The following is a 26698-nucleotide window of genomic DNA, read 5'->3' on the forward strand; positions in this document are numbered from 1 at the left end:
ATTCTGTTGGAGGAGCTTAGCATGTCAAAAACATCAGTGGAAGAAAAAGGATGTTTTACATTTTGGACAGAAACCTTTTCTCAAGACTTAATAAAGCCAAAACTCCCACCATTCTTTCTCCAATTGGTGCTGCTTAACCTGCTGTGTTCTGACAACAATTTGTGTTTGGCCTCAGATTCTAGCATCTATAATTTCTAGTGTGTCTCTACTTAATTTGGTGTAAGTCATACCTGGTTGCTAATTTCAGTTTGCTTTTGCTTCCATTGAGTCAAGCACGTTTATTTGAATACACATCTTTTGAATTAATCATTTTTGTCTATTGATTTTTTTTCCCTTTTGTAATTTAATTTCTGCATAGTATTTTCATCAAAAAAAAACTTCCAGAGAAGCCTAAGGGTACAGCACTGTAGTTAGTAACCCTGAATATTTTGATTTTAAAACTATGAAATTGGTTTCACCTGATTTTTTTTTCACATCCTGTAAATCCCTAATGTAGATTAGAATAGATTGATTATTTGTACCTTCGTTTAATGTAACTTTGTCCATCATGAATCTGAACTGATAGCTTGAGGCATGAACTGCTTTTGCATTTATTTATCTTCTTGGATATAATTTAATCTTTGTATTTATTAATCTCTAACAAAACTATAAATACCTCTGATAATTATTTTCTTCATTATTTACAATATGAGCCCTTGTAAAGAATAGATAGTGAATTGTATCACATATAATTAATATTGGTTACTCCAATCTCTAATAACTGTCGCTTGGTGTTTATTATCAGTTAATGTTACTGAGCAAGAGTGACAAAGGCAATTTGCAGCTGTGTTCAATTAAAAGAACTACTGTACATATTACAACAAATTACATTTGTATGGTTTTTTTCCATCATGAAGTGACCCAAGGATATCAGAGGAAGATTATCATGCAGTTTGACATTAACCACATAAGGAGATACAAGTCAAGAATTGCATTTCTTAATAGATAAAAGGAGGATAAGGGGATAAGATTAATGTTTTAGATATGGAATTTTGAACCAATGTAGTAATTTGCCATTTTTGATAGGGTGCAGAAAATCTGACTTGTACACTAAAATTTAGTATGATAGCAAAGAATACATGTGGTAATCTTTGCAATTTATTTCTGTGGGAATCCTGAGAAGCAGAATGAAGGGTAGATGACTCCCACAATCTAGGCACATGACTTTGAGGTCTCTTACACAAAATAAATCTGCAGTTAGAACCAAAGAACCGCACAGAAACTGGCCTCTTGGGCCCTTCTAGACTGTGCCAAACCACTTTTTTTTTTGCATAGTCCCACTGAACTGCATCCAGTCCATAGCTCTCCATACCTCTCCCATCCATATACCTGTCCAAATTCCTCTTAAATGTTAAAATTGAGCCCGCATTCACCACTTCAACTGGAAGCTCGTTCCACACCCGCACCACTCTGGGTGAAGCAATTCCCTCTCATGTTCCCTCTAAACTTTTCCCCTTTCACTCTTAACCCATGTCCTCTGGTTTGTATCTGACCTACCCTCAGTGGAAAAAACATATCTACATTTACTCTGTCTATCCCCTCATTATTTGAAATACCTCTATCAAATTTCCCCTCATTTTTCTATGTTCCAGGGAATAAAGTCCTAACCTGTTTAATTTTTCCTTGTAACTCAGCTCCTGTAGTCTGGGCAACATTTAAGTAAATCTAATCTGTACTCTTTCTATCTTATTGATATCTTTCTATAGTTAGGTGACCAAAACTGCATACAGTTCTCCAAATTTGACCTCACCAATGTCTTATACAACTTTAACATAACATCTCAACTCCTGTACACAATTTTTTGATTTATGAAGGCAAATATGCCAAAAGCTCTCTTTACAGCCCTTTACATCTGTGATGCCACTTTCAGGGAATTATGTATTTGTATTCCCAGATCCCTCTGTTCTCCACTCTTCTCAGTGCCCTAACCTTTACCATGTATGTCCTTTCTAGGTTTGTCCTTTCAAATGCAACATCCCACATTTGCCTGCATTAAATTCCATCTGCCATTTTGCACCCATTTTTCCAGCTGGTCCAGATTCCTCTGCAAGCTTTGAAAACCTTCTTCGCTGTCCATAACACCTCCAATCATAGTGTCATCCCCAAACTTGATGATCCAATTTACAACATTATCACCAGCTCATTGATAGAGATGACAAGCAACAATCGACCCAGTGCAGCAACCCACTTACCAGCAAACAAACCAGCTCCTAAAATGACAGATGCACTGCTATCATCATGGCCCATGTCTTCGCGAGTGAAGATGAACACTGTGCCTTGTAGCTCTTCTGCCCTCACAGAACTTTTTGTAGTTGTTGGCAGATTGTGATGTGCCACTGTGAATCACGCAACACCATGCAGTACGATTTTTTGTGAGGTCCTCCCAGTAGGTATGGTTGATGTGGAATGACTGGAGATCACACTTGATAATATGTCTTTGTTGGGAGGACGTGGGCGGCCAACGGGGCGGGGAGCATCTTGAAGCCCACCATAGAGGACATATTTGGGCAATCGGCCGTCCTCCATACGGACAGTGTGGCTAGCCCACTGCAGGCGGCGAGCGCGGATGATTGAGTAGAGGTCCGTACTTCCAGTCTTCTCCAGGACTTGGGGAAGTGTGGAGAAAGGCACATGCACTGAACGAGTTTTAGTCCTATCTGATGACATCACTTCCAGCTTGTGTGATGGGAACAGAAATGTATAAAAGTGCAGGATAAAGCCCTGAATAAATCAGTTTTGAGCTCAGCACTACAACGTGTACATAGCTTTCTTTCATAGCTCAGTGAGTGACCCCGAAGGTCCCGATAATATTTGGACCCGAGGATGGAGAACTTTTCTTCACTACACACAGTTTCACTAAAACTGCCAATATTTTGGACTTTTCAAACATGGGTGTGGTTTGATCAGACAAAAACCTAATTTCAATTTCAGATGCAGCAGATATGAAAGGAGATTAAAAAAAAGGGAGAGAGACAGAGCTGGGGAAAAGGCAACAGGGGAGGAAGATGGGGGGGGGGGAGGAGGGTTCATGGAAGCTGGAGAAGTTGATGTTAATGTCATCCAGTTGGAGGATGCCCAGACAGAGATGAGCTGTTCTTCTGATTTGCCGATTATTGCATCCATTTACCTGTGTCTCAATAAAGAATTTGTTGTAATGGATGTCTGTGGAGATCAAGTCATTGGGTATCTTTAAAACAGGTAGATAAGTTCTTGATTTGAAAGGGAATCAAGGGTTACAGGTAGAAGGCAAGAGTATGGGATTAAAAAGGATGGTAAATCAGCAATGATGAAATGATGTCGAAGACTCAATGGACTGAATGGCCTAATTCCACTCCTATGTCTTATGATCTTTACATACTCTAACTACTAAAAACAGAACAATCTCTCCCATTGTTCACCATTTTTGCTAGCTGTTTACATTAAAAAAATGGTCATGTGTTTTTTATAACTCAACAAAGCTTTATCTCTCCAAATTCATAGCACAGTTTGTACCGAGAAGAGAGAATATAGAATTGCAATGGCACAGGTTTTTTTTAAATTTTTCACACTATGAACCATATTAATCAAAATACACACCAACAGTTCCCTCTTGAATATACACAGCGTCATTTTCTCCCCTTTTTTCGCCCTCCCTTCCCTCCCTCCTTCCCACCCCCCTCCAATCCCATTAAACGTTCAAAATCTACAATACAAAAAAAAACCATTAAACAATGTCATCACACAATGAAAATAAACAAGAAAATTGTGTCATCTACTTTTACACACTGGGTCAGTTCATTTCGTCTTCTTCTCATTCTATCATTTTAGGGGGTGGAGGTCTACAGTAGGCCCTCTCTGTTGTGTTCCATATAGGGTTCCCAAATTTATTCAAATAATGTGAATGTACCATTGCTGTACTCTCAGGCTCTCTTCTGATTTCCAAGTCGACATTATACATTTTTTTGCTACAGCTAAGGCTATCATAATAAATCTTTTTTGGGCTTCATTCAGTTTGAGGTCTAATTCTTTACTTCTTATATTACTTAGAAGAAATATCTCTGGATTTTTTTGGTATGTTGCTTCTTGTGATTTTATTTAATATCTGATTTAGATCTTCCCAAAAAATTTTCACTTTCTCACATGCCCAAATTGAATGTACTATTGTTCCCGTTTCCTTCTTACAGTGAAAACATCTATCTGATAATGTTGGATCCCATTTATTAAACTTTTCAGGCGTGATATATAGCCTGTGTAACCAATTATATTGTATCATGCGTAACCTCGTATTTATTATATTTCTCATAGTTCCGGAGAATAACTTTTCCCATATTTCATTTTTTATCTTTATGTTTAGATCTTTTTCCCACTTTTGTTTGGGTTTATAGCTTATTTTCTCCTTTTCCTTCTCTTGCAGCTTGATGTACATGTTCGTTATAAATCTTTTTATTATCATTATTTCTGTAATTTCATATTCAAAGCTGCTTCCTTCTGGTAATCTCAGTCTGATTCACAATTTGTCCTTTAGGTTTTCAGTTGGTGGTATGCAAACATTGTACCATGAATTATTTGTACTTCATTTGTTCAAATGTTAATAAATTATTTCCCAAAAAACAATTTTCTATTCTTTTAATCCATTTTCTCTCCCATTCTCTGAAGGAAAGGTTATCTGTTGTGAAAGGGATTAGTTGATTTTACGTCAATAATAATTTTGGTAGTTGGTCATTTGTTTTTTTTTCCTTTCTACGTGAATCTTCTTCCAAATGTTGAGCAGATGGTGCAGCACTGGTGAACTTCTATATTGCACCAGTTTTTAATCCCACTTATAAAGTATACGTTCTGGTATCTTCTCCCCTCTGTTATCTAGCTCTATCCTGGTCGAATCTGGTTTTTCCCTTGTTTGATAAAAATCTGATAGATATCTTAATTGTGCTGCTCTATAATAATGCTTAAAGTTTGGTAGCTGCAAACCACCTTGTTTGTACCATTCTGTTAATTTATCTAGTGCTATCCTCTGTTTCCCCCCTTTCCATAAGAATTTCCTTATTATTCTCTTTAGTTCATTGAAGAATTTCTCTGTTAAGGGAATTGGTAACGATTGAAATAGGTATTGTATCCTTGGGAAGATATTCATTTTAATGCAATTTACCCTTCCTATCAGTGTTAATGGTAAATCTTTCCAATGTTCTAAGTCATCTTGTAATTTCTTCATTAATGGCTGATAATTTAAGTTGTATATATGGTCTAGATTATTATCTAGTCTAATACCTAGGTATTGGATTGCTTGTGTTTGCCATTTAAATGGTGATTCTTTTTTAAACTTTGTGTAATCCACATTATTCATTGGCATCGCTTCACTTTTATTTGTGTTGATCTTGTACCCCAATATTTTTCCATATTCCTTCAATTTTTTATGTAATTCTTTTATTGATAATTCTGGTTCTGTTAAGAATTCTATGATTTCATCTGCAAATAGACTGCTTTTATATTCCTTCTCTTTTATTTTTATCCCTTTTATTTTCTGTTATCAGTTCTGACAATGGTTCTATTGCTAAAGCGAACAGTGAGGGAGATAGTGGACATCCCTGCCTAGTTGACCTGCTTAATTTAAATTGGATCAATATATATCCATTTACTGTCACCTTTGCCATTGGACCATTATATAATGCTTTAATCCAATTAATATATTTCTCTGGTAGGTTGAACTTCTGTAATACTTTGAATAAATAATTCCATTCTACCCTGTCAAAGGCTTTCACTGCATCTAAAGCAACAGCCATTGTTGGCGTCTTATTTCCTTGTACTGCATGGATTAAGTTAATGAACTTACAGACATTGTCCATTGTTCATCTTTTCTTAATAAATCCAGTTTGCTCTAGTTTTACTATTTTTGGTACACAGTCGGCCAATCTGTTTGCTAATAGTTTTGCTATTATCCTGACACACAGTGACACTCTGCAATGTATTATTTTTCTTACCTTCCTCAATATCTTGCCCATTGCTTTGGATCTGTATTAGCAGAGCTAAGGCTTTCTCTTTGGAATGAAAAGGTGATAGAGGTTGACAAGATTATGAGTGGCATTGATAACGAAGACAGCCAGCACTTTTTTACCAGAGCAGAGTAGCAAACTGAGGACACTACAAAAAGAAGGGAGGAAAATTTAGGGGAACATCAAGAGTAGGTGTTTTTTACATAGAGTTGTGGGTGCCTGGAATGCATTGCCAAGTGTGATGGTGGAGCAGGCTGGAACAATAGGGATGTTAAAGAGTCTCTAAGACAGACACATGGATGAAAGTAAAATAGAGGGTTATGAGATAAGGAGGGATTCATTTTTTTTTTATGGGTGGAGGTCTGTACATTGTGCTTCAAGGGGCCTGTGCTGTGCTGGTCATGTTCTAAATCTGTTTTGCCTTCTCTTCTGGAGTTTTACAACCTTCTCAAAATGTAATGGCAAAAATTGTATGCTTGGCACTGTACAACTTCCCAATGTTTGTACCTATGTTCCAATGAGAATAAGCCCAGCCTATTAAATTTCACTTTTAAACTACAACTCTCTATTCTAAACAATGTTCTTGTGAATCTCTTCTACTCTCTATCTCTGTTTTTACCTGATCCTTCCTGAAATGTTGCATCTAGACACAATACTCAAAATTGCAGTCTATCCTGTTTTGTAAAGCATCAATGTAATATCCCAACTCTTGTATTCAAGAGTTATAGACTTGCACCCCAGGGCCCCCCTGTTCATCAATACTCATTAGTCGCCTGTCATTTACATAGCGGCACTGTCAGTGTAGTGGTTAGGTAATGCTGTAATGCTATTATAGCACCAGTGATCAGGACTTTGGTTCAAATTCCACACTAACTGTAAGGAGATGGTAGTACAATCTACCCGTGTTTGCGTGAGTTTTCCCCAGGGGCTCCAGTTTCCATTGGGTGACCAAGGCTCGTGAGCCAAAAGAGTCTGTTACCGTGCTGCATGTTAAATTATCCTGAATCAAAGTTTTTTTCCAATGCTATTCTTGCAGGGCTCCTTCTCAACTCTAACCGGCTCTTGTGTACATCTATCCTATGAGAAATCTCAGCAGCAATCTCCCACTTAGAAAAAGAATTAAAGGAGAAAAATTCAGTAGTAACTCAAGAAAGAAAATATTACTTGAAAAATACGGTAACCCCCCCCCCCTCCAAAAAAAAGTGCTGAATAACTACTTCCCTCTGCCACAATATGGCACATAATAGTTCAGGCAAGCAAGGAAGAACATCCAACCCCACCAAAGGGAAAAAAAATGAATTAATTACGCATTTGGAAATAATAAATCACCTGCTGCTTCAAGGTTCACATTAACTTGATTATCATCAATTAAAGATGTTTCTATCTAAGTTACCAGCTCCAACTGTAACTCTTTTTGACAGCTTACAATCTGCTTTGGTACAGCCCTCTTTGGTGCAATTTAAATCCACAACACTTCAATTTGTACTTATTGAGGGCACTTTTTCATCATCTTTGTACCAATTCTGCCCTTTCACCACTATCAATTATAATTTTGCTTCTAGGTGAGGGATCATGGGGTTTTATATCTGTGGCATGGGACTACCTTATTTCCACATGAAAACAGGTTTGAATTATTTTGTAGAATCACTTATCAGCTGATTTTTTTCACCAACACTTAAAAACGGCTCTCATATCTCGCCTTAAGGGACCAATTGATAGATGAACTGCCTTCGGTACTTTTAGGCACCGATGGAAAATCTAGCTACGTCCTCCGCAGAATTGGTTTACGGAGCCCCTCCTAACAGTCACAGGGGATTTCATTCTGAGAGCACGTGGGCAGCAGCAATCTCCCACTTTGCTACTCATGCTTAAGGGAGAATGTTAATGCACTGGCGCCTATCCCAACCACCCAGCATGGGTCTACGATTTTATACATTCTGCCTGAGCTCAAGGGCTGCCTTTATGTATTCCTGTGTAGGGGTTACACAGGACACCATTGCAATGGCTGTATGAAGGTCCTTTCAAGGTGGTACAGAATGACAGGTGGTACAGGCAGCAGGCAAAAAATGATTTTGGTAGATCACCTGTAACCGGCACATGTGGACCTAGATCAGCTGGTACAGGTGGCATGCCCCTGACGAGGGAACATCCGCCAGCCTGTTCTAGCCATATAGGTGAGACTGCGGTATCACCTAGAAGTCAGGTTCTGGGGAGGTGGGGGGGGGGGGGTTATGTGGTGAACCACACCACTCAATTATCAAACCAGTGTCCGTAGTTAGGGGCCCCTGCAGGATCGGGAAGCTTTTAAGCAATTTTATTCAAAGTTATATAAATCTGAGTCGCAGAGAGATGAAAACAAAATAGATTTTTAATCACAAATAAGGCTATCAAGATTAACTTTACAAGAGCAAGCAGACCTGGATGCCCCTTTCACCCCAGTGGAGGTGAGGGAAGCATTGAGCTTATAATAAAATAATAAATCTTCTGGAGAAGATGGTTTCCTGTCTGAATTTTTAAAGAATTTAAAAATTTGCTGATGCCTCCTTTTATGGAAGTATTAGGTCAGTCAGCGGTAACACACATTCTCCTGGAATCTTTTTCTACTGTGATAATAATGGTAATACCAAAAAAAGACAGAGACCTTTTAAAGCCATCATCATATAGACCTACAAAACGTTTAGCTAATAGATTGACAATTTTTTCCCAAAGTTGATTTCTATGGATCAGACAAGCTTTGTAAAAAAGACAAAATCTGAGGATAATGTAAGTAGATTACTTAGTATAATATATCCTGCACAAAGGAGGGGAGATCTAAGTGTGACAGTGGCTTTGGATGCTTAAAAAACATTTGATAGATTAGAATGGGAATTTTTGTTTAAGATGTTTGAAAGATTTGGGATGAGACAAATATTTGCAAATTGGGTTAAAGCCTTATTTAATGAATTTAAAGCTAAATTTGTTACAAATCAGCAGGTTTCAGCATCATTTCCAATAACTAGATCTGGTAGACAAGGATGGCCTGCTCTATTTATTTTAGCGATTGAACCCCTTGCAGAATTGATTCTATCTGATCCTGATAATAAAGGAATATAAAATTAATTTATTTGCTGACGATGTTTTGATCTACTTGACAGAATCAATAGGTTCACTACATAAATCACATTTAAGGCTGCGGGAATATGAGAAAGTATCATGTTATAAAGTAAATTGGGATAAAAGTGAAATTATGCCCTTACTATAGGGAACTATACTCAGATACCCAATTTAAATGGCCAACGAATGGAATAAAATATTTAGGGATATGAGTAGATAATAAATTAGACAATGTATATAAATTGAATTATATACCTTTACTTAAGAAAATTGGTAAAAATTTGAACAAGGGGAAGATAATGGCAATAACATTATTGGGTAGAGTTAATTGTGTTAAAATGAATATGTTTCCTAGAGTACAATTCTTATTTCAAACAATACCAATAATAATAACACAATAGTTTTTTTTGAGAACTAAATAAATATATAAGAAATCTTCTTTGGAACAGTAAGATTTTGAGAATTTCTTTAGCCAAATTGACATGGAAGATTGAGTTGGGAGGTTATCAGTTGCCAATTTTTAAAAAAATACTATAAAGCTGGTCAAATGAGGTTTTTGACTTCACTTTTTGGTGAGGGAGAAAAGCCATCATGAATTAAAATAGAAATCGATAAAATAGGAGAGAGAATATCTGAAGACTTTATATCTAAATAGGAATCAAAATTACTATCTGGGGAGAGGGAAGCATCTTTGTTGAAACATTTGATTAATATTTGGAATAAGGTAAATATCAAAATTGGAACAAGGAGGATTGACCTGCCTAAAATCCTTTTGATACAGAATGGACATTCCATTTTCAGTGGATAATCAATTTTTAAATATTTGGTCTTGGAAAGGAATTAGATATATAAAAGATTGCTATGAAGGAAAAAATGTAATATAATTTGAACAATTAAAAAATAAATATGGGATACAAAATAACACACTTTTTTGTTATTATCAATTAAGAGCTTATTGAGGAGATAAATTAGGTCCAACAATGTTAATACCAAAATGTGGTGATGTGGAAACGTTGATATGTAATAGATTTATAAAGAAATTTATCTCAGCTATGTACACTTAATTGCAGAAGGGGATTTCCAAACAGGGGATACATAAGTCCAGACAGCGATGGGAGACAGATATGAATATTAACATTGATGAACAAAATTGGTCAGACTTCTGCCGAGATAGCATGACAAATGCTAGAAATGTTAGATATAGATTGGTTCATTATAATTTTTTTACATCAGTTATGTCTCACACCACAGAAGTTAAATAGATTGAAATCCGATTTATCAGACCAGTGTTTTTAATGTGGTCAGGAGATAGGTACTTTTTTTAAACATTATACTTGATCTTGTCCTAAAGTAAGATCTTTTTGGTTAAACTTTGCCATTTTTTTTAGAACAGGTTACAGCAGTGTTTCTCAACCATTTTTGCCCTAGGCCCCACTTTAATTTTTCAAAAAAGCATACGCCCCACCATTAATGGAAAAGTTATATATTGAAAAGAAGTTTTAATTAAATTATTTACTGCAAGTATATTTCAATGAAATTAAGGTCGAGAATATTCAACTACTACTTCAATATGTCAATCATCTCAAACAAACATTCAACAATTCTTGTCACTTCAGTGGGAACCTTGCCCCAACGCTGGCTGCAGATTTTTTTGATTTGAGGGACTAATTTTGTTAGCTTCAACCTTAAATCTCCACATTTTGTAATTTCCAGACAGTTTCTCTTATCTTGTAGCAAATCACTAACAGCACTGAAGCCACATTCTACTAAATAAAATGATGGAAAATGTATTAATAGTTCCCTTGCTAAAGTAGTTGAGTTTGGCTATTTTTTTTCAATCTCATTATTCAGCCACATCATGGTTCCTTCACTTTGAACAGAATTTTTACAAATTCATCCTGTTGAAACTCAGATAACTCCTCTTGGTACTGCACTGGATCTTCAGATAAGTCCACCAGCAGTGGAAGAGGGAAAATCCATTGCCTTTAAATCACAAAATCAATCATTGAAGTTGGTAACCAATATTTTCAAATGGTCAACAATAACGTTTGTAGCAGCATTAGTTTCCTCACACTTATTCAACCAATAGAATTGACTGAAATTTCTTGCAGAAATATTCCTTTGGCATAATTGTCAGTGTCATGAATCCATATATCTGTTTTTGCAAAAAACAAATGTCATGTTTGCTACTTGGAATTCCTTGTTCAATATACTTAGTTTCTCAAAATTGTCCATCAAGTAACTCACAAAAGCTTTGCCATCTGCTGTTAGCAAGAGCTTCATTTCACATTTGTCTTGCAAAAACTCGCTGAGGAGATCAAACAGTTCCATAAACCTTTTTAAGCAGTATCCATTTGACAATCACCTTTCTTCAGTGTGAAGCAATAATCTCACATGTTCTGCATTTTATCGACACCAAACTGCTTAAACAGACGTTCACGTTTGGCATTAGCTTTGATGGCATTGATACATGTGATAACAGAATACAGTATTTTGTATAGATCAGGGAAACTTTCTTGGCAACTAAGTTTTCTCAGTGGATAATGCAATGAACAACTAACGTGGATTTTAATCCTTCCTTAATTTTAAACATCCTGGGTTTTTTTACCCATCATAGCAGGAACACCATCTGCCGCACAAGATACAATGTTTAATTTTGGTATTTCATTTTCATCCAAATAATTTTTGAGCTTGCTGTAGATATCAATTGCAGTATTGGTTGTTTCTAATGATTCACAAAACAGCATCTCTTCTTGAAACTCTTCCTGATCAATATTTCTCACATATGACAATAACAGAGCCTCACTGACCCGTACAGTAGATTCTTCCAGATGTATTGAGAACTTTTGTGATTTCAATATCTCAATAAGCTATTTTTCAACATCTTGACCCTTTTCATCTATTCTGTTGCAGACAGTACTGCTCAGACATGTTTGTCAACCTTTTGCAGAATTGATTTTAGAAGCAATGATATTGTGGGTTTAATCAGTTCCTCCCTAATCATATGATTCTTTCTTTGTTTCCAGCAGAGAAATTTCATAGCTAGCTTCAGGAGAACAAATCAGGACTGTAGTTCGTGCAGCAAAAAATGAAGTGATTTTTGATCTACTTTCAAACTTCTCTTTCAGAGATTTAAAATATTCCAATTTTGAATTGACATGGTTAGGATGTTTTACCCTTAAATGAGCCTGCTTTCATTGATTCATTTGTCAAAGACTGTTGGCATAATAGGAAAAAGGTGCACATTCATCACGTACAGCAGGTATAAACTCAAACTTCAAGAACTCCATTGAATATTGACGAATCTTTTGCTTGCTTGGTCTGCTTATTTTGAATATACAACAGCGTGAGCTCCCTGAAACAGATTAATCAATGTTTTATTATGTCTTAGAATTAAAAAATGTAATAAAAGTAATGATCGAATCAAAGGGAAGAATACTGACACTAAAAAAGGAAAAAAACACTAGTATTTCTGACATTTTTTTAATCTCAGAGAGTGCATCAAAACTGTGCTAGCCTCGTGCTTTATTTTTTGGGGTCCCCATTTTTTTCTGATTTTGGCATCCCCTTCAGACTGGCACCTGGGGTGGGACCCTTCCCCCCCCCCCCCCCCATCAATATGCTAGTGCACAAAGATACATACAGATCTCACTCACTACAGAACTGAAAAAAGTAAAGGGGTATGGACAGATACATGATTGTTGAGATAATTTGGAATCTTCGTCATCAATGAGAATTTGAAATGGATGGATAATAAAACTGGTCAGAAAACAATATAATGTTAACCAAGGATAACAACAGTTGAAATAAGAACAACAAAGAAACATCAAAAGAGCAAAATCACTTCTTATGAAATGTATAGCTGCATTCCTCTTGAGAAAATTTCTTATAATTTGAGAAATAAATATTATGTATTATGTATTTTTGAAAATTTGGCACCTGTATTTACAAATTGTGGGAATTAATTTATAAATGTTTTACCTAAGCTTCAAACCTCATTAACCTCCTTGGAAGTATTAAAAGATACAAATGGGGTTTTATTTAGGGGGGAGGAGGTTGGGGTGGGCTGGGGTTTTATACCATCATGTATAATGGATTTGATACTAATGCTTGACTACTGTATTTTCCATCTGGCTACCCCTTGATGGAATTTTTCCATGTATGGAAAAATTTGAAATCAAATTTTCAAAAAAATTACTCAACTCCTCCAATGTGCTTTCCAATTTCTTTCCAGGAAGCAAATCAAAATATTTTCTGATGAGCAGTCTTGTCTCATTTAGTTATTGCCTTCATCTTTCTGTTGCAGTTTTCCTTAGCTTTTTGTTTTATCAATAAAACTGCATTTACAGCTAATTTTAATTTCCATCTTTATTTCTTCCTTAGTGTAAAGGTTAAAACCTTGTGCTTTTGATTCTCATTTAATTTTGTGCCTGGTCTCTTTAAGAGAAATATTATTTGAAGTGTTACCATAGTGACTATGATATAATATTTCATGATGTCTGCCCAGGGTGACCGCTTGCTCTTTTTCTACAAGATGTAAAGAAAGCGTGAGCATGAGAAATTTTTCTTTTTTTTTGTATCTCTTTAAGTCTTTATATCTATATATCAACAGATTTTTATAGCAATCTTCAGCTATTGCTTTTGTTATGACAACTTTAAGTAATTAGAGTTTAAAGGACTATCTTTATACAGTAAATGGTTTGTTATTTACCATTACGAAAGTCTTGTGGCAAAATGTTTATCTGTTCTATCAATGAATTAAAACTACATAAAGTAACAGCTACAGAGTTTGATTTATTGGACGAAAAATCTGAATTTGGAATATCGCAGCTCAAATTTTGGAAGATGATCCTTTGAAATTAGGATATATTAGAATAAGGAAAGTGTCATCTATACAGGTTTAACCTACATGTTTTTTTTTGATTTGCATCCTCATGTAGGCATCAGACTTTATTGTTCTTCTTTCCTTGACTTAAACTAAAAGGGTTGAGAACTACAATTATTTTCATGTCTTGAACTTTCAGGTTCTTAAAATACAAATTCAGTTTTGCCAAAATTTACTTCATTATTTTTTCACCTCTCTCTCAAGGGGTAGATTCATTAGAGCCAGGTTTTTAAATTTAATTCTGAAACCACTGTGCAGTTAGGTGCAAAAGGAATTCCCCTTGTCTGATGAGGGACAAATACAGTGCTCCAATTGTTGTTGTTGGCATCAGGGTCCTTGGAAGGTTAGCCAAATTTCCTAGCTAAATAAATTCATTCATTTATCTCTTGGTGATTTTATGATTCATGCCTTCAGTGTTCCAAAAGGTTGAAAGGAGGAGCTGAAATAATTGCATTATATTTATTAAATTGAACTCACTAAGACCTGGAAACATTGGTCTCTGTCATGTAGTTTAATAGATTTAGAACCAAATGAGATGGTCTGTGTTTGTCGTAAAACAGAAACAATATTTTGAGAATATCTGCAATATGGAATATGTTCATCATCTGTATCCAACTTTTACACTAGACACTGAAAATATTTCCTCTGCAATTTGAAATTTGTTAAATTGGATACATTTACTTTGCGAAGTTATCCCTTCAACCGAAAGAGATATAGCTCCTACTGTTTTTTGTATTGGGTTGAAAACAAATTTTGCATTTCAGCAATTTCTAAATTACTGTAAATCCTGAATAGGATGCTATTTGTTATTTGGTACTGTTATTTGGTAGCTATTAGCCATCTGAATCAACCACAATGGATCTATCATTATGATTCAGTGCTGCATGTTAAACTTGTACAATATGGTTTGGGGTGAAATTCCAAGGATGATGTACAAGCCTGTCACTTCATGTTGAATTCAGGGTAAAAGTGCTGTCTAAATCTATGTTAATCTTTCAAATGATATCAAAATAAATTGTTCACCACTTTGCATATTATGGAACCTTACAAATTGTCTGTCATATTTTCATTCATTGTAACCTTGACTTCTTTCAATAGTAAACAATTTTTTTTGTGTCCTGAGGATGTTAGTATTGCCATAAATGTGTGTTTTTATTTCTAAATTTATAAGAAACTCCAGCTTGAAAGTTGAAGTTGATGAGCTAGAAAAGAAGACAATCAGAAGCCTTGTTGCATTTTTTATAATTTTTTTGCTGTAGATTTCAGGGTAACACCAGTACTTCCTGTATTTTTCCAAGTTCTCTATGAACTAGAGCCAAGAAACTCAGCAAGAAGCTCTGTTTAGATATTGCATTGTTAACACTCATCTGAATTATCTCATTACAGTTCACAGTAAAATTAACTGCCATTTAACTTTTTTTTAAATTTTAGAGGTCAGCATGGTAACAGGCATATCCAGCCTGTAAGCCCATGGCACCCAAAATCACTGATTAACTTACAAACCCCATGTACATTTGAAGGGTGGGACAAAACCAGAGCATCTCGAGGAAACCCATGTAGTCATGTGGAGAACAATCAAACTCCTTACAGACAGCACTGGATTTGAACTCGAGTCGCTGCCGCTATAATAGTGTTGTACTAACCGCCACACTAACATGTTAGAAAAACACAACAACCATTTCACATTTAGTGATGTTTTCCAGGATACCAAGTGAATCTTCTCATTAAGATTTTACAGATGATTGCACTGCAAATAGGCACAATACATACATGTTACTTTTCCTGGCTATACCCATGTCTTCTGATTTTAATTTGTACCCAAAACTCATCAATTTCCATCCTGATCCTTTATTGTGCTTCCTGCTGGATAAGGAAGTCAACAGTAGGTATACATGTTCAAGGATAGGTTCATAAAAGCACTTTATAAATGCAGTAATTCAATAATTTTATATCACATCTAATTTTATATCTTGAAATAATAGTTAACACAACAGCTTGCCTTGTTTATTGTTTGTTGTACTTGAATGTAAATTGTTGTGATGCAAGTTCAAGAACCCCTCACAGCTAAAGTAGACTTCTCAGAATAAAATCTCTTAGCCACCTTCTTGCCCAGTAATTTAACCAGATCTTTAACTTCTACCCAAACTATGGAAAAATTACTTGTACATCATAGCATTCCTTCACTAATGCCCAGAGAGCCAGTTCAGCTCACAGGCAGTTAAATAAATGAACCACAATCTTTACTCTTGTCTACATGATGAATTTTTAACAATTTTTGTCGATAGTTTCTTAACTGCTGTCCTCCATTTGACTGCATTTGTGACACTTTATCTCCCTGCAGCATAGTTTACTCAAAACGTCTACTAAGACCGCAAAAACCTATCATTAAGTTCTGAATAGTGCTTTTAATTGCAATGTAATGGTTATTTTGTCATTAAGAAACCTTTTTGCCATGCTTCTAGATGCAATATGCAACCACAAGGGGAAAAAAAGTACTCAAAAGGCTTAAATTGTCGAAAGACATTAGAGGTTATTTGTGCAATTAATGAATCTAGTCCTGAAATGAATTGAACCCCCCCCCCCCCCCACCTCATATGCTTTGACTGGTATTGACTGCAACCTACAAAGTGATAGAGATGTGTTGCTTTTGGACAGTCTTTTTCTTCCGCAAGACTTTGTAATCATTTTACCAGTCTCCTTGGTTATTATTGTTGACCCTTATTTAATGTTCTTTGTGTCACATTTCAGCTTGCCACACAACCTCTGAGTCAAGGTTATGGTAATAAATTCTACAGTATTGTCAGTTCTATTCTGAGGGAATTGGTTTGGTTCTTTCACATTGAAGATAGATAATTTGCTGTAGCCTTTCAAATGAATTAGAAATGGATTTGAAGTTACTTCATTCCTCCCATTACACTACACGAAAAGAAGTGTCTTGAGGCAATGTATACACTCTTGCCTTCATTATGTGCACTTAATACCTTTCCTTTTTGTAATTTAATGAAATTCTCCACAGAAACATATCTTGCTAACTAAACTTGCTAAATAAACTTGCTAGATTGCACAAATCATTTCACAAAAAAGGATATTACGGACCCCTTGGTGTTGAAGGTCAGATTCTTTACAACCTTGCCCTTCCTATTATTTCATTAGTTCTAAACATTATCCCTTTTTATCAAAGGTTAACTTAAAAATGTAATTTCTCAAGGTAAAAGAATAATTTAGTAGAGTAGTTTGACATTGGGTTGAATAAAAATTGATGAACTTGATAATAGCAAAGGAAGGTATTATTAGGCACATTAAACTTATTCTTAATTTGTTCAAATTTTATGCATCTTCTAGCTTAAAAACGATCCTCTATCCTCTGAATGGCCATGTGCATTCAAATCCACAGAAATCGATTATCCATAGAAAATTTGATGTCTATTTTGACATAAAGGTATTTTTCTTGAAACTAAACCTTTCATGCCTATTTCATAATCAATTTTATTCCATAATTCAATCAAATGTTTCACGGTGTATCCCTACTTCCTACAAACAATTTAGAATTCCATTTATAAATAAAATTCTCCAAATTTATTTCTCCTATTTTACTAAGATCTATATAAACCCAAGCAGAAATTTGATCTAGACCAAACAATAATAAATCTCAGTTAGGCAGCCTTGTAAGAATTCTTAAAACAGGGAAGTTTTAGCCCTCCCCACCCCGCCAAATTTCCAAGTCAATTTTTTCCAAAGAAACTCTCACTATTTTCTCTCTTCCATAAAAAACCTCCTAACACTTGTATACAAATCCTTAAATTTTTTGGGGGGAATTGGGATCGGGATTGACTGAAAAAGATATTGAACTCTATTCATCTTAGTACAATTTATCCTACCTTCTAAACTTATAGGAAGGGTGTTCCACTTATTCAAATCATCAATAATTTTATTAAATAATAGTAAGTAATTTAATATATATAAATTATTCAAATCTCTATCTATCCAAATACCTAAATATTTAATTCCAGCATCTGGCCACCTAAATTGAGTGGCCTTTCTACACTGAGTATCGTCGCCCTCAACTAAGGGCATAATTTTGCTTTTATCCCAATTAATCTTATGCCCAGATACTTGATCATACTCTTTTAATTTTGTATGTAATTGATGCAGAGAATTCATAGGATATGTCAAATAAACCTAAACATAATCAACAAACAAATTTATTTTATATTCCTCTTGATTAAATTTTATATCCTGAATCTTAGGACCTTGTCTTACTAGCTCTGCTAGAGTCTTTATTGCTAAAATAAATAAAGCTGACGATAAAGGATAATCCTGCCTACTCGATCTAGACAGTTGAAAAGGAGTAGAAACTTGTCCATTGCACAAGGTCTTTTATATAAGGCTTTAACCCAGTTTATAAATGTCAGTCCTAGACTAAACTTTTTTCAATACCTTAAACAAAAAGTCCCATTCTAGCCTATCAAAGGACTTCTCTGCATCCAAAGCCTCTGCCATACTTAAATCTCCCCTTTTCTGGGATAAATGAATTAGACTGATCAGTCTAGCAAAATCATTGGCAGATTGTCGCTTTTTAACAAAGCCTTTTTGATCCAGATGAAATAAATTTGTTAATAAGCTAATTTATTTTCTAAAAGTTTAGCAACAATTTTATAGTCTACATTCAATAGAGATATTGGTCGATAAGATGCTGGCATTAGCGAATCTCTATCTTTCTTATAACCATAATAACTACAGTTGAAAAAGATTCTGATTGAAAATGAAGACTCTGCTGCTTGATTTAACACCTCCATAAAATGAGGTAATAAAAGATCCTTAAATTTCTTTTAAAAACTCACTCAAAAAGCAAATTTGTTCTTGCTGCCGAAAAATGAATATTTAGAAGAAGTAGTTGAGACTGGCATGATTATCTTCTTCACTAATCAAACAGATAATTATACTTAATAACCTCTGTTGACATCCAATTGTTATGTTAAATTCCATTTCAAAGTACTTGTATTTTGTATTTCACTGGACACTCCAGGAAAGGTGTGATAAATCAAGATTCCAAAGATTTGCACAAGAAAGTTTTGGAAAAGAGGTGGGGGAATCAGACACTTGCTGAGAGATTAATTAAGTGCTTAAATTTGAGAATATTGCATAGAATATGGAATTGTGGTACATTCTAACCATTTAAATTTAAGCTTATTTGTCACAAAATGCCCAGGACAGCAAGAAGCATTCGTCTGTGAGCAGACTAACAAATTATTTCTAACATTCACAATGAGCACAATTTACAGAGTATAGGATTGTAATGAAAACAAAGATCGATGAGCATCGAGCAAGGGCAGCAAGATAGCACCTTTATGAGGTTCATTTAGGAGCCTGATAGCTTTGGAGAAGAAACTGTGTCTATTCATGTGCACTTTCACGCTGTTAAACTTTCTCCCTGATGGGAGGAAGGAGAAGAGAGTATGTTCAAAGTGTAATGAGTCCTTCAGTATTTTGGCTGCCTTTCCGAGGCAGCAGGAGATGCAAATGAAGTTCATGGGGAGAAAGTTTGCGTCATGTTCTTAACTGCTAAACACAGATTGGAACTCCGCCGAATACCCACACTCCATTTGTGAATCTAAACTTGAGTGTACTGAAGCCAACATTTTTAAACTCCCAGTCATTCCTACAGTTTCAAGTCTCTTCTTGGCCTCATCTTTTGTCAAGGCAAGGTTAAATGTAAACTTGAGGAACCACATATCGTATTCCTCCTGACAGCCTTAAACCTAACAGCACGAACAATGGTTTTTCTAATTTTAGACACATACCCTACCACCACCACCACCCCCACCCGACCTCCATCTGATTCCACTGTTTCCATTTTGTTACCTACTCTTGCACTTAATTTTTCTATCTCTAATTTTTCTAATTTGGGGCGTACCTGCCCCTAATATTTTCCTCCCTTGATCTGTCTCCCCACCTCCCACACCTTCTGTCCTGTACCACATCACTCTGGGCCCCTCCCTGAGCTTCTTTCTCCCATAATGTACCTAATTTCACTTCATGTTAGTCATGATAAAGAGTTCAAACCTGAAATGTTGACTAATCATTTCTACCAAAGGATGTTGTCTGACCTGCTGAGTTCTTCTAGCATTTCTTTACCTGCTTCACTACCTTATAGACAATAGACAATAGGAGCTGGAGTAGGCCCTTTGGCCCGTCGAGCCAGCACCGCCATTTTACAGATCATGGCTGATCACTACCATCAGTACCCCTTTCCAGCCTTATCCCCATAACCCTTAACTCGTTTGCCCACTAGAGTCTTATCTAACTCTCTTTTGAACATAATCAGCGAATCTGCCTCTATCACCCTCTGTGGCAGAGCATTCCACAGATTCACACTTCTCTGGGTAAAAAAATGTTTTCTCATCTCCGTCCTAAAGGGCCTACCCTGTATTCTTAAACTATGCCCTCTAGTCCTCGTCTCCCCCATCATTGGGAACAAGTAATCCGACTTCACCCTATCTATCCCCCCTGATAATTTTGTATACCTCAATCATGTCCCCCCTCATCCTTCCAAAACTCCATCGGATACAAGTCCAGTTTTTCTAGCCTTTCAGCATATGTCAACTCCGCCATCCCTGGAACTAACCTTGTAAATCTGCGCTGCACACCCTCTATAGCTAGTATGTCCTTCCTCAAAATTGGAGACCAGAACTGGACGCAATACTCCAGGTGGGGTCTCACCAGGGCCCTGTACAACTGCAGAATGGCATCTCTGTTCCTATACTCCAATCCCCTCTTGTGCTACTTCTTCTAATCTTCAGTAGAGCATCGCCCATACCACACTCATGCACCCACTACTTTCAGTGGTGCACCTGTTGAACATGTTGAGGTACAAGGGGCATGTCTTCTTAGAAAGTAGAGTACACTTTTGTGATTGTCACATCAATGCCCCTATTGTAGGTCAGGTCATTGGAGATATTTATTCCAAAGTACATAAAGCTATCTAGTTATTCAACATCAGTGCCATCTATGTAGATGGGTTTGGACTTTACCGCCTCTCCTGGTCATGATCATCTCCTTTGTTTTATTGATATTGAAAGAGAGATATTATCTTGGCACCATGCCACTAGACTTTCATCCTCTTTCCTGTATTCCATTTTGTTGTTATTTGATACCCACTACTGTGGAGGCCCTTACTGACGTAATATTGCAATCAGACGGCACATTGACAACACAAGAATTTTGCAAGGAAACCATCTGAATCCCTCAGAATTTTGTTTTCTAAGATTTCTGATTGTCTCATTTTCTTGCATCATTTATCTTATTCACATTGAGATATTTATTTATGGAATTATTAAATATATTATTTGCATATACAAAACTACCTGATCTTCAATTAAATTTCAAATTGCATCCAATTCTGGCTTCTCACTCCTCACTATACAAACCAGCAGAATTACTGTACAAGCTGAATAATCCATTGTGCTTTCTTGTGCAAATAGCAACATTAGAAATTTGTTAATTTGTAATACAGGAAGTGAAGGACGTCATACATTAGTTGCATTAATGCGTGAATAATATATTTTGTTCCCTCTCAGTTCCACTCTCTATTCAGATCAGTCGATATTTTTTTCTTGGAATGGCATTTCCGCCCTCCTATGAACCTCTATGGAATTTCCTTCACAAGCTTCATCAATCTGTCATATGCTGAAATTGGATCCTCAGCTACTTCATCCGGTGATGCTAATGTCATTCTGTAGAATTTTCAGCAAGGCTTCATTTAAACTTGCCCATGTCCGTTTAATGGTTTTGCATTGAATAGTTCCTTCTAAATAAACAATTGTCATTTTCTTTTTATTTACAACATTGCAGAATCCAATTCCAGCCATTTAAATCTATGCTGGCCAATTACACCCAAATTAACCTGCAGCCCCATATGTTTTGATATATGTAACCAGAGCACCTGGGGGAAAACCCATGCAGACATCAGGAGAACATGCAAACAATGTTGGATTGGAATCCAGGTCATTGGCGCTGTAATTATGTTAGAGAAAGCCCTGCGCTCTTCATAAAAGTGTCAGGATCTTTTATGCAAGTTAGATCATTGTCTCACTAAAAGGTCAATTGTGTTTAACCTGAGGCCTATGAATGATACAGGAATTTTCTTTGTTAGTTTTCTTGCATAGAGATTAGCATAGTAGAGATGCTTGGGTGCTGGTTTCCCACGAATATCTTTCCAAAAGACCATTTCTCAAATGAGCCTCAATGGTAGAAGTGAGCAATTTAATCATGAGCTAACTAATCGTACATGAATTAATTTTGGAATCTTCTGTTTTAGTGAAGATATGCTGATCGTACCTAGGAAATGGTAGCATACTTAAGTCCAGTTGTTTGGTGATATTGGTTGAATGTTAAATCAAGGCCAGAACTTCAATGTTATTCATATAATACGACAAGATCTTTGAATCTATCTGAGGGGAAGGGACCTCTGAGACAATTTTGCTTCCTCAATATTGTAGTGTTGTCTCTCGAATGAGGCTTGAACAGATAAAACTTTTGGCTCAACAAAGAGCCAGGCCTATGCTGACAACTGTCCCATTTCATCTGATAACCAACATCGAAAGCAAACTTTCAACTGTATATTTTATGAAGTTTCAGTTGCTCATTTTATTGCTGCCCATGACTGTGCAAGTGAATTATCCAGCTGTTCCTGTTAATAACTATTTATAAATATGAATTAATTTCCTTACCACATGAGTTCAGTGGTATCACTGTTTTGTTGGAGAATCAGTGGTTACTAGTTACTGAAACTAAGCAATATCATTCTTTTGTGTGCCATTGTAGCCCTAGGCTGAACATTGCATCAACTCCAATAATGGTACTTGGCATCTGACTTACTTTCAGCACTCTCTTTAATTACACTGGATATCTTTTCTCATGCTCCCTTTAAACTCACCAAATCTCCAATTCCTTTGCTCCTCTTGAAGTCATCAAGTTCTATTTCTTGTGCTCTGTCTAAACTTATCACGGCTTGGTTTCATGCTCCCTTTAATTTCACCAGGAATCCAATTTCTGTGCTGTATTTCATCTCATAGAGGCCTTAAACTTACAGCATTCTAGTGGGTAACGACTTGGGGAATAAAGGGAATTAAAAGTATTTTGGGGTAATGTGATATGTTTCCTCCATTGTATATAGTTATTGTCAGTTGTATATATGGAACTGGCCCGCCCACGGATATCTCATACCCTATGACTCTTCCCCTGTGGTCCTGGGCCATAAAGGTCGATCTATCTTTCACTGGCCGCCATTCCTATCCTGGGATCCAGGCCAGCAAGGTTCTTCTGTGTATTAAAGCCTATAGTTTCCTCAGCTTGTTTCTGTGGTTACTGGTAGTGCCCTACAGGTATAAATGACATCTGGCTGAACTGAGATGGCTAGATTAGTGGAGTTTAATTGTATGATCAAAACCCACATTTGCACTTGAACACAGAACCTTGCCTGAGATTTCCATGCACTTCTGAGAATGCTACATTGTTGAAGATATCTTCTGTTGATTGAAATGAATAGCCAAAGAACCACCTTTTTAAAAAAAAAATCACATTTTCTCAAGGTTAAAATGGAGTTTTACTCTGAGGAAAGTAGCCTGTCTTGGAGATAATACTACAGACAGAATTAAAGGTTAGGAATTGTTTTTCTGTTTTATTAATTCTTGCTGTACATGTACTGGCTACCAATGTGAGTAGTAAAACAATTATTCCACTCTAGAATTGATCAATTTAGTGGAGAAGATGAAATATGGTGGAAAATAGGTGTTTTTCCGACTTCTCCAAACAATATCCAGTATGACCAATTACCCTGAAGATCCAGTGTATCCTGAGGATGTGCTGAAAAGCCCTAGGTGTGATAAAATGATAAGTGTTCTGATAATCGCAAGTCAAAATGTAATTAGCCAACCAGATGTGGAATATTATTGCATTCACGTTTGCCACCAGGTTCTCCTCTCCTAAGGCCTACTTGGAATAATGGCTGATGATGTGGAAAACTTTGGAATAACTTACTAAACTCATTGACGCCACTCTAGCTAGCTGATATATGGGTGGAGGGGAAAGAGTATTGCATTGGGTGATGAGAGCATGAGTGAAAAATATCTGTACATTATTTATATATTTGCTTTTTACTTTTAAGATGTAGTCATTAAAAAGGATTAAATACCCAAAAACTATCAAATCAATAACTCAGAAATGTGAGATTGTTAGAGGTAATTTTAACAAAAACTGACTTTTTACTGGGGTCTCAGTCTTTTCCTGATTTGATGAAGTTCCCTCCAATCTTTCCTTACAGGTCACACTTGCTGAATCGAGCGAGACAGAGCAGCAATTATAGGTTCCTTCAGCAGAGATGGAAGACAAAAGGCATGCGCTGCATTGGAGGAGTGTTGTACCGTGTATCTGCCAACAAACTTGCAAAAAGCAGTTCTGATCCCCTCAAAACCAGAGTCACAAGTACAAAGGGTGCTGTGAAATCAGGTAAAATCACCAATTAGCGATACTAATTAGACGGAAAATGCTGGAATCTGAAGCATACAATCTCCTGGCGAAACTCAGTGGGCTGAGCAGCATTAGTGGGTAAAAGAATGACCTTAACACATAGGGGTGGAATTTTTTTTAAGCTATTCGGCCCATCAAGTTTGCCCTGCCATACCATCATGGCTGATTTCTTCTTTGGCTTGGCTTCGCAGACGAAGATTTATGGAGGGGGTAAAATGTCCACGTCAGCTTCAGGCTCGTTTGTGGCTGACAAGTCCGATGCGGGACAGGCAGACACGGTTGCAGCGGTTGCAGGAGAAAATTGGTTGGTTGGGGTTGGGTGTTGGGTTTTTCCTCCTTTGTCTTTTGTCAGTGAGGTGGGCTCTGCGGTCTTCTTCAAAGGAGGTTGCTGCCCGCCGAACTGTGAGGCGCCAAGATACACAGTTTGAGGCGATTTACTATCCTTTTTAAACCCGTTCTCCTATCTTCTCTCTATGACTCTTGATTCCCTTCTTAATCAACTTATCTACCTACATTTTAAATATACCCATTGATGGCCTCCACAGCTGACCATGGCTGAATAAAGAAATTTCTCCTCATCTCTGTTCTAAAGGGACATATTTGTAATCTAAGGCTGTGCCCTCTGGTCCCAGACTCCTCCACCATAGGAAGCATACTCTCCACATCCAGTCTATCCAGACCTTATCAGAATTTCCACTGAAAAACCCTCCAACTCCCATAACTATCTTAACTACACTTCCTCACACCCTGTCCCTTGCAAGAATACTGTTCCCTTCTCTCAATTTCTCCATCTCCATTGCATTTATTCCCAAGATTAGATCTTCCAGTCCAGATCTTCTGAAATGTCTCTTTCTTCCACAAACGTGGCTTCCCCTCCACCTCCATCAACTCAGCTCCCAGCCTCAACTCCCCCATTTCCTGTTTATCTGTCCTGCCCCCAGATGCAACAAACACAGAATTCCCCTCGTCCTCACCTACCACCCCACCATCCTCCGCATCCAACACATTATCATCCAGAATTTCCAGCACTTATAACAGGATCCCACTACCAGACAAATCTTCCCCTTCTCCTCCTCTCCATACCTTCCGTGGGGACCGCTCCCTCCATGACTCCCTCGTGCTCTCATCCCTCCCCACCTATTTCTCCCCCCACCCCAGCACCTTCCCTGTGTCCGCAGAAGGATCCACACTTGCACCCATACCTCCGTCCAGGGCCCTAAACAGCCCTTTCAAGTGAAGCAATATTTAACTTGTGTATCCACAGGACTGATTTACTGCATCCAATGCTCCCTTTGCGGCCTTCTCTACATCAGAGACTGGGCATAAACTGGGAGATTGCTTCGCTGAGCACCTTTGCTCTGTCCACACCAGTGACAGAGACCTTCCAGTGGCCAGCTATTTCAGTTCTGCCTCACACTCCCATACTCACATGTCTGTCCATGGCCTTATGTACTATACCACCAAGAGCACCCGTAAATTGGAGGAAAAACACCTGACTTTTCCGTCTGGGCACTCTCTTGCCGGATGGCATTAACATTGACTTTTCCAGTTCCTGCTAACCTGCTCTCTTTTTCCCCCTCCCTTCCCTTTCTCCTGTCAGCTCTCTACCCACTTCCCTCTCTATTCACCTAGCCATCCCTCCTCCCCTTCCTTGCTGCTGTGCTCTCCCTCCCTTCTCCACCTATTACCTCCTGTCTTTGCGACCATACCACCCCCCTTACCCTTTTGTGCAGACACCTGTCTTGATGAAGGGCTCAAGCCCAAAACGTCAGTTATATAAAGGACTCTGTTTGACTTGCTGATTTTCTCCAGGATTGTGTTTTTATTTTGACTTCAACCATGGTGTCTGCAGACTTTCGAGTTTTCCTTTTTCCTTTTCAGAATTTGTCAGATTTCAACTTCATTTTTCTAAACTCCAATGAGTAGAGTTACAGAGCCATTAAAATGTTCCTCTTTGGTATCCCTTTAATTCCAAGGATAATCCTAGTGAACTTTAATCCCATCACATCCTTCCTTAGATAAGGAGCCCAAAATTGCACACAATATTCTAAATGCCTTATAAAGTCTCAACTTCACATCTCTGGTTTTATATTCAATCCCTTTTGAAATGAATGCCAGCATTTTCCTTCCTTGTCACACACTCTTCATACAAGTTCATCTTTAGGGAATCTTACCTAAAATTCTTTCT

The 26698-nt window shown here is 37.0% G+C and overlaps 1 protein-coding gene across 7 annotated transcripts in view; it reads left to right on the forward strand.

Moving 5' to 3' along the window:
• The window catches only part of zc3h3 (zinc finger CCCH-type containing 3), a 353231-nt gene that overhangs the window by 130553 nt on the left and 195980 nt on the right, over positions 1–26698 (forward strand). For all 7 annotated transcript variants that reach the window (XR_011352501.1, XM_069922187.1, XM_069922186.1 and 4 more), the window contains exon 5: positions 24305–24489. Coding sequence is in view for 6 of the 7 variants with exons in the window: in XM_069922187.1 (XP_069778288.1) it covers positions 24305–24489 (185 nt within the window). In the remaining variant the exon portion in view is untranslated. The remainder of the gene's footprint in view (positions 1–24304; positions 24490–26698) is intronic.

This window comes from Narcine bancroftii, chromosome 2 (genome assembly GCF_036971445.1).
Source record: "Narcine bancroftii isolate sNarBan1 chromosome 2, sNarBan1.hap1, whole genome shotgun sequence".
NCBI classification, from domain to species: domain Eukaryota; kingdom Metazoa; phylum Chordata; class Chondrichthyes; order Torpediniformes; family Narcinidae; genus Narcine; species Narcine bancroftii.